Source organism: Myotis davidii, unplaced genomic scaffold (genome assembly GCF_000327345.1).
Source record: "Myotis davidii unplaced genomic scaffold, ASM32734v1 scaffold428, whole genome shotgun sequence".
Classification (NCBI taxonomy): Eukaryota; Metazoa; Chordata; class Mammalia; order Chiroptera; family Vespertilionidae; genus Myotis; species Myotis davidii.
Window position 1 is genome coordinate 1,248,962 of NW_006299834.1, and position 8,850 is coordinate 1,257,811.

Below are 8,850 nucleotides of genomic sequence, written 5' to 3' on the forward strand. Positions count from 1 at the left end.
CCCCAGTTCCCTGCCCCACCTGGGATGTCCGGGAGGGAGTGGCCACAGTGCACACCAGCCTGCGGGCCACGGCACCAGCTCAGCTGCCTCTGGTCCAGGCCTGCAGGGCAGCGTGGGCTCAGTGTGTAGCTTTTCTCCCCCTTCACACTTTTCCTTATTTCAGACAGTAAATTTGGGTTCAGGGTTAACTGTCCTCTTTCCCCATTTTCATGGGTCTGAGCCTTCCAATGTCTTTACGTGCAAAATGCCTGGGGATCTCAGACTCTTCCGGCCCGAGGATGGGGTTGCCAGGCCCCCGCCCCGCCTGGATGGTAGCAGAGGCGGCCGTGGGCACTGGTCCTGCTCCCTGTTCTCTGAGGGCGGGGTTTCTCCCATCGCGGTGGAGCAGGGCCTCTCGCCTCTCCCGGGAGGATGTTGGAAGCGCCTCTGCCTTGGACTCGGGCGAGTGGCTTCCCCCGATTCAGTGCAGCGAGAGCCCAGGTGCGGTGAGGTCCCGCCTCACCACTTACCAGCTGTGGGGCGATGAGCAAGTCATTTGCCCTTTTTGTGACTCAGTTTCCCCAAGTCTAAAATGTGGTGTGGACAATAGCTGTCTCCTCGGGTGCTGGCGTGGCCCCATCTTAGCCTGCAGTTGCTGAGTCCTCACATGTGTGCCTGTGTTTTCTGGAGCTTCTCAAGGAAGCTTCTTCAGATAACAGAAGGGCCCCTGCAGCTGAGCACCCCGCCCCCGAACCATTTTTAGGACATTTCCCAACAGGAAGCCAAGAGCAGGCTGTGCCCCTTCCTCAGGCCCTGGGACAGAACAGGCCTGGGGCCCTTCTGAGTGGAAGGGACCTGGAGAAGAAAGGAGAAGGCCCAGCCTCCCCCCACGTCCCCCCACAATGACTCAGTGGGAAGAAGCGGGTTGAAGACGTGTCTTGTGCACACAGCACCCACCCCGTCCCTCCCCCTCTCCTTAGGGTGCCTGTCGGTGTCAGCACCCAAACAGCAGAATGGCCTGGGAAGGAAGACTTGACAGGCTGTCTCCTGGGGGGCGGGGGTCTGGGCGAGCCCCCGGGGTGGCCCTTCTCTCTGCGGATCCGGGACCAGCGCCCACATGGGCGGATCGTGCTTATCTTTCTCTAATGAAATGATTTGTTTTGTTTTCCATGCCACAAGGATGAAGTAAGTTACTATTTCTGGCTAACTTATTGACTCCCACACCTCCTGCGGCGTGTGCAGACCCGGGGCCTGTGTGTGCCCACAGCCTGGTTCTGGAAGCCTGTGCTGGCCCTGCTGCCAGTCGGGGTGGGCTTGAGCACATCGGCCGCAGGCCCCCAGGCAGGACAGGTTTACATCCAGAGGTCACTGAGGGGACTCAGTTCCAGCCGAGTTCTGAGGCCTCTTACTTCAATTGAGCAGTAATAGACAAGTGGGTGCCTGAGCTCCCACTAACTCTGTGGAAAAGGACCTGTTTCTTTCTGGGTCTTGGTTTCCTCCTCTGAGCCATTGTTAGACTTGGGGTTTCTAAGATGGCATCGAACCTTAAGATCCTGTAGCTGCACGTGAGCAAAGCGGGGACGCGGTGGCGCCAAGCGCTGGTTCAGTTAACGCTGTTTGATAATGGGTGCTGTCGGGAGGGGGAACCGCATCAGCCATGTGCGCACGTGCGTTTCTGGAAAGTCCTGCTACAGCCCCTTCCTCCCCCTCCCCTGCTCTGTGTTTTCCAGGGCATTTGCTAAAATGGTTCATTTCCTGGGAAAGAGCGGATCTCTGGGAGATAGGTGCATGCAATAGGAATAGCAAAGCGCGCCAGGGGAGGGGGCCGCTCCTGGGAGACTTGAGTGGTCACTTAGCTTATCTGCCCCTTTGGTGATGCAGGGCCCCCCAGCCCGCGGTGTTATTTGCACCCCAGGGTTTTGTTTCCTCATTGCAGACGTGCTCAGGTCCAGTGCAGGGCACAGTCAGCTCTGAGGGCCAAGCCCCCTGCCCATGTCTTAGACTGATGTGGCCTCACCCAAATGAACTTCTGGGTTCTCTCCTTCGGTGCCTGTGCACAGGAGTGGTCTGCAGACATGAATCGGACCCTCAGCCGGAGAGAGAAGAAGAAGCCCACTGACGGCGTCACCCTGACAGGCATCAACCAGACGGGCGACCAGGCTCTGCAGAACAAGCCCAGCAGGTGGGTGTGGGCAGCCTCCATCTCTGGGCCCTCTGCACGGGCCAGGACACCCGCCCGCAGCTTGGGCACCTGGGCGTGTCCCCAGTGGGGCTTCACAGGGTCCCCCTTGGGCCTCTGTCCAGATGCTCCCTGGGCATCTGAGTTTGGAAAGTTCTGTGGGCGCGGCCTCAGGGCACCTCTGGGGAGGGTCATCTGTCCAACGGTGCTGGAGCTGCAGAAGGATCAGAGCGGGAGCCTTGGCCACAATATGCTTTGGGCCCCAAGTGAAGGGAGAAGCTGATTGGTGCTGGTCATGTGTGTCCCAGTGGTGCCCACAGGCAGGTGGAGGTCACATCATCTCCTTCGGGCTGCTTCAGGCATCTGGCCAGGTTTGCACTTCCCCCAGGCTGTATGCGGGTACCTGGGGGGCGGGGGGCGCGTTGTCAGGTGTTCCCTTTCTGAAATCACCTCTTTGCTGAGAGCCTTGGTTATTTCTCATTGTTTGGGTAGAAGAGGTGGCCCTGAGGTCACGAGGCCTTCTGGATAGTGCATGCTAGACAAGGCCTGTCCTCACCAGAGTTCCCATCAGATAAGCACTGTCCCTCTGCAGAGCTGTGGCTGCAGGCGGCCCTCCCTGGAGGCTGTGCCCGGCCGGCCGAGGCCTCCATCTCACCGAGGATGATGCATCGTGTGGTGATGATGCATCACATGATCGTGGCTTCCAAGGAAGGGTCAGCACAGGTTCCAGGGCCTTTCTGTAGCCCCAGACACTGAAGCCCCCACCCGAACCCTCCTCCCTCCCGGGCAGACATAGCCTGTCATCTTCCAGCTGCTTTGTCACCATCTGAGCAGATGGGCGTGGTTAAGTGAGTAGAACAGTAAGCACCATCCCCAGGATCATGCCAGCTCCTGTGTGATGGGGTGGGGTGGGGAGGATGAGTTACCACCCCAGGGAGTGCCTGGGTCAAGACTGCCTTGGCTGCCGGACAAATTCAGCTGCCGAGGACCAATCCCCTCTCGGGAAGTCAGAGAAGGTGCCAAGGAGGGAGGAGGGCCTGGTGGTCTCAGATATGTGGCCCAGGTGTAGGCAGCGGGCAGGCTGGGGTCCGGTGCCCTTCACCAGGCCTGAAGTCGGCGAGGTCATGGGTCACTCGGTGGCGTTTGAAGCATTTCTTCCCCTCCCCTCTCCATCTCTGAGCCGTCCACCCAGAACTTTGAGTGTCTGCTGCACGCAGCCTGGACTTGGCGAGAGGTGGTGCTGGCCGCCGGAGCCTGTCCTGGGACTTGGTGTCTGGCCCATCAGCTCAGAGTTACACGGGGTGCCTGGCTCTCGGGGCCTATCTTCTCTACCATCTGCCCTGCGCTCGGCGCCTGCAGTCCCTGCATCCCGTCGCCCCTGGCTGTCAGCCCTCAGGCCAGGCGTGGGTCTAGTTTGTCTCTGGTCCTCCCAGGCCTGGCACACAGTAGGCAGTGGACATAGTTGTAAGATGGGTTTTCTCTCTCCGCAGCACAAAAGGGGTTCTTCCTTCCTAGACAGGGCTGTTGAGCGGCTCCCATGCTGTGTTTGGAAGCTCCAGGCCCCGAAGACCCTTTAGTAGTCAGAGGAGGGGTGTGCTGTGCTGTGGGGTTCGCAGAGCTCTGGGAGCCTCCCTCCTCTCATCAGCGGGCTCTGAGCCCCACAGGCTGAGCCCCTTGGCTCTCTGGTCGGCCAGCTCCCAGGATGGGGAGGACTGGACAGAAGCCCCATGTTCTCCCCCCAGGGCTCTGATGCACGGATGGAAATGCAAGTCTGTCCTCTTCGACCAGCGGTTCCCAACCTGTGGGTCGCGACCCCTTTGGCGGTCGAACGACCCTTTCACAGGGGTCACCTGAGACCATCCTGCATATCGGATATTTACGTTATGATTCATAACAGTAGCAACATGACAGTTACGAAGTAGCAACAACAAAAATTTTATGGTTGGGTCACAACATGAGGAACTGTAAAGGGCCAGAAGGTTGAGAACCACTGTCTTAGACACTTTGTGTGTTTACAACCAAAGTATCGCCAACATTTTCCTGAAACTACTTTCTGCTCATACAGCATATTCCTCCCATCTGACTTGTGCCTTTAGCCCCTGGCCCTGTGACCCTGCAGCTGGGAGCACCCGGGACCTCAGGGGCTGCCACGCTGGGGTCCCCTGAAAGCTCTCTCTCTCCCCATAGCGACCTTAGTGTCCCGAGCGTCCCCACACGGTCAGCGCAGTCACTGTCCAGCTACAACCCCTTCGAGGATGAGGACGACACGGGGAGCACCGTCAGTGAGAAGGAGGACATTAAGGCCAAAAAGTTGGTGAACAGACGTTTCCCTCCGGTTTTCACCTCGCTCGCTCTGTCTTTCTCCTTCTCTCTGTCCAGGGTCTCGGCCCCTTGGCACTGAAAGCAATACACGAGGCCCGCAGGCGGTGGCCCAGCTGCCAGCTGTGGACAGTCTCTGGCTTTTCAATTTCGCAGGGAGGGGGGCACCAGTTAACCTGTGGTTGCTTTTCTCTGTCCTCCATTAACCGTAGTCAAGGCCTCTGCACGGAAAGACAGGTCGTGGGGTGGCTGCTGGAGCCGCCGGCCCTGCCTCGGCCGGGAGCTGGTGCGCGTCCGGCAGGGAGCCTGCCAAGCTGTGATGCTGAGGGCCGTGCTCCTGCCGAAGGAGTCCCCAGCCAGCCAGGGCCTCCTGCCTCTGGCAGCCCCATGCTCAGGGCCCCGGCTCCCCCCTTTCTTGCAGCGTGAGCAGCTACGAGAAGACGCAGAGCTATCCCACTGACTGGTCCGACGACGAGTCTAACAACCCGTTCTCCTCCACGGATGCCAATGGGGACTCCAACCCGTTCGATGAGGACGCCACCTCGGGGACGGAAGTGCGGGTCCGCGCCCTTTACGACTACGAGGGGCAGGAGCATGACGAGCTGAGCTTCAAGGCTGGTAGGTGGCTCCCCGTTGGCATCTGGAAGAATGCTGCCAACCAAGGCTGCTAAATCCCTGCTAGTTTCAAGTGTTGGGTCCCCCCACTTCAAGAGTAGCAGATGCTTGCCCGACTAGTGTGGCTCAGTGGTTGAGCATTGATCTGTGAACCCAGGAGGTCACAGTTTGATTCCTGGTCAGATGCTCAGATTGTGGGCTTGATCCCCAGTAGGGGGCGTGCAGGAGGCAGCCGATCAATGGTTCTCTCTCATCATTGATATTTCTATCTCTCCCTCTACCTTCCTCTCTGAAATCAGTAAAAATATATATATATATTTAAAATGTAGCAGATGCTCAAGGCCAGAGCTTAGCAGGTAGTGAGGTGCCTGTGCCTTTGCTAAGATGGGGCCTCCAGCTGGGCGAGGCCTGGGCACCACAGGCACTGGAGCAGGAGATGCTGGTCGCCAGGACCACCCAGCCCCCCAAACATCTCGAGCACCGGCCTGCAGTCCCCTAGGGAAAAGCCTTTCTCCACGGGCCCCCTGGCGGTGCCGCCTTGCCCAGACCCGAGTGGCATTGGTGTGCCCTGGGCAGCAGAGGTTCGCCTTAGGGGCGCACCTCTCACACTCTCCCTGTAGCCATGCTGTGTTCCCCTTTACCACCGACACAGCTCTGTTGCCAAGAGCTGAAACCTTGGTTTTACGGCACAGGCTGCATACTGACCTCAGGACCCTGCGCGCATTTTCTAGCCTGTGTCTTTTTTATTCTTTTATTTTTATTATTTTTAAATCTTTATTGTTGAAAGTATTACATATGTCCCCTTTTTCCCCCTATCGACTCCCTCCAGTGGGCCCAGAGTGGGGGCTGAGATATGAGGGGGTCAGTGTATCACATGCCTGCTCATCAAGACCCCTCCGTCTTTGTCTTGCAGGGGATGAGCTGACCAAGATAGAGGACGAGGATGAGCAGGGCTGGTGCAAGGGACGCTTGGACAATGGACAGGTTGGCCTGTACCCAGCAAATTACGTCGAAGCGATCCAGTGACAGCCCAGTGGGCTGGCTGGCGGAGGGGTGCGGTCCCAGGAACTCCGTTAGCCATCGGCCTGGGCAGCACTCCGGCAGCTCCAGCCGGCGGTGGCGTCCACTCCTTTTCCTGCAGAAGATGATGGTTCCATTGCTCTTGGCTTCATGGTGTCTCTTGAAGACAGACGAGCCGGTCATTTCACCTGGGACTTGGCAGCCTTTCCACAGTGCAGTTGGAGGGATCTGAGCACCGGAAGACGCAGTACACGACATCCCGCCCTTGCCCGCACCCACTCCCCGCTCAGTGTGCATGTGGCTTATCATGGATCTGAATATTCCTGGCCTGTCTTTCCGCCTCTCCTCCGCGTCTGGTGGGTTACCCTGATTCTTGTTCCACCAGCTTCTTTCTCTGATGCGCTTCTCACCCGTAACTTAAATGAACAAAATGCCATTTTCTGAGGTCTTTAATTTAAGGCTGTGTACGGTTGTACTTTGTTGTACCTGTTCATTCATTCATTTAGGCTTAAGTTATGGCACAGATTGCCATATACCAGGCATGAGAGGTGGTACCTCTGCTTCCGTGTTGAGCTGTTACTTGCCCACCACTGCCTGGGGCCGCCTGGCCCATTCAGATAGGGCGTGTGAGGCGGGAGATCACAGTAGAGAATGGGAGCACATATGGCTGGGTTTCTACTGTGAATGTGGGTGTCAGAAATAACCTGTAGTACTCCCCGAAGTCTCCATATTTAAAAACTATTTCCACTCTCTTCGTGCTTAAAACTTTACTCTTGCAAATGAATAATTCTGTCAGTGATGTGGAAGGCTAAACTGAAAAGACTAGCTTTTCAGGCACAAGCACCTGTAGATCAAGACACTTTATGTGGGACTGTCATGTCCTGGTATACCTATATATATTATTTGATATTCAGAGAATCTAAAGAGCTTGTCTACTGTTTTCATGAGATTTTAAAGGCTCTTGACAGTGGATTTAATTTGTAAACTGCTTGAAGACCGTGGCCTTGGGGCCCAGGCCTGGCTGGTGGGCTGGGTGGGCCTTCTCCAGGCTTGGACGTGGGCCAGGGCCCTCGGGCCCGGGAAGTGGACACTGCCGGAGGGAAGTTCATGCCACGGGCCAGCTGCAGGTCCACTGCTCACTCGCCTTCGTCCCTCCGTGGCAGAGCACTGTGCGCTCCGGGCCTGTCAGCAGCTGTGGGTTCCCGTCATCTGTCCCTCCTGAGCCAACAGAAGCTGGGCCTCACCCACAGCACCAGGGTCTCCTCGGAGTGTCCTCGGTCATCAGGGAGCAGATGTGCCGTGGCAGGAAGCTACACTGCAATCAGGTGGGGAGGGGGGGAAAGCTTTTATTTTGTGTATCAGACGTTGGAGAAATGGCTGCCGCCATATAAGCTATGCATTTACTCATGTTCCAGTGAGCGCGGCGTCTTGCTTGGAAGTGGATGTGTGTCTGTGTTTATCTTGAAGACTTACCAGCAGAAATCCTCATTCCTTTGCTACAGATTACCAAAAATTGTCAAGTCTTTTCAGTTCAGGAGTTTCTTTAAATGTATAGTATTTTAGGGAAAAGAATCAATAAACTATTGATCTTGTGTGATGGTCTCTGTGCCATACGTGTACCTCATGCTCACATCAGCACGTGGGCGTGTCTGTCGCACTTACCAGCTTTGGGGCCGGGCGAGATCCCAGGAAGGCTGCTGCCCAAGGGCCATGTCCCCGTCCCACTGCCCCTGCTGCCTCAGAGGTGGTGGAATCTGAGGCACATGAGCACCTCGGGGTTTCTCTTCCCCCAAAACCTGCTGCTGTGTGGCCTGGGCTTCCCCAGTGTAGGGGCGTCCCTGAGCCCATTTCCTGAGCACCTGCCGCACGCTGGGCCCTGTCTGCTCTTAGGCCACCTGCACAGAGCATGCCCCTCTCCCAGCACCTGGGAGTGGGTGAGTCTCCCCATTTCCCTCTGACACCGCAAGGAACAGGCTCCAAGGGCGACTCACCTGAGGAGGCCCAGCGGCCGGTACCCCGAGTCACATCCCCTCTGAGCCCTCCATGCTCACGAGGGTGAAGTGAGGAAAAACGCCCGAGTGAGATGAGAAAGACGAGACAGCTGCCGCGGCCACCATCAGCAAACCTGGTGAAGCCGCCGGAAAAGCACCCACCTGGGCACAGGGCTCTCGGAGCCAGGAGTGAGGTAGCAGCTGCCAGTGCAGTGTCAGTGCCCGGCTCATGATGAGTCTGTCACCTAGTCTCCTGGTCTGATGGGTGATGGGGCTCCTGCTCTCCACTTCTGAGGAGTTGGGGCTCCCTGGAACTGCCCGCTGCCACGGGGAGATGTAGGACAGGGTGCAGGGAGGGCCCAGAGCAGGGTCCAGGCACCTGGTGAGCTCATGCATTGTACTCCAGCCCGTGGGGAGGTGGGAGTCACCCCATTTTGCAGAAGAGGACACAAGGTCCGGGAACTCCAGTGAATTGCCCACAGTCCCCTAATGGAACTAATTCAAACCCGCATCTGTAGGATTCTTAAGGGCAGCCTTTCCCGGGTCCCTCCACTGACAAAGAGCAAGAGGGCGAGCGGAGGAATCCTCAAAAGTCGGACGAAACATCCTCTGCTCAGTGAGGCCCTTTTCTCAGCCTCTGTCATTTCCAGAGCCCCCACAAGGAATCTTGAAGGGCCCTCACTGCCCACCTGCCCACTCCTGTCCTGGCCCTTAACTGCCCCCTCTGGGCCTCGGTTTCCCCAGGAA

At 57.5% G+C, this 8,850-nt stretch overlaps 1 protein-coding gene across 4 annotated transcripts in view; it reads left to right on the forward strand.

The window, feature by feature from the left end:
- PACSIN2 (protein kinase C and casein kinase substrate in neurons 2) overlaps positions 1-7,706 on the forward strand; it is a 66,826-nt gene extending 59,120 nt beyond the window's left edge. The window contains exons 8-12 of one of the 4 annotated variants that reach the window (XM_015571928.1): positions 1,159-1,164; positions 2,040-2,161; positions 4,346-4,468; positions 4,899-5,095; positions 6,006-7,706. In XM_015571928.1, coding sequence (XP_015427414.1) covers positions 1,159-1,164; positions 2,040-2,161; positions 4,346-4,468; positions 4,899-5,095; positions 6,006-6,118 — 561 coding nt within the window. In that variant the 3' untranslated portion in view covers positions 6,119-7,706. The remainder of the gene's footprint in view (positions 1-1,158; positions 1,165-2,039; positions 2,162-4,345; positions 4,469-4,898; positions 5,096-6,005) is intronic. The other 3 variants (XM_015571930.1, XM_015571929.1, XM_015571931.1) reach the window with 3 other exon arrangements.
- Positions 7,707-8,850: the final 1,144 nt, after the last annotated feature.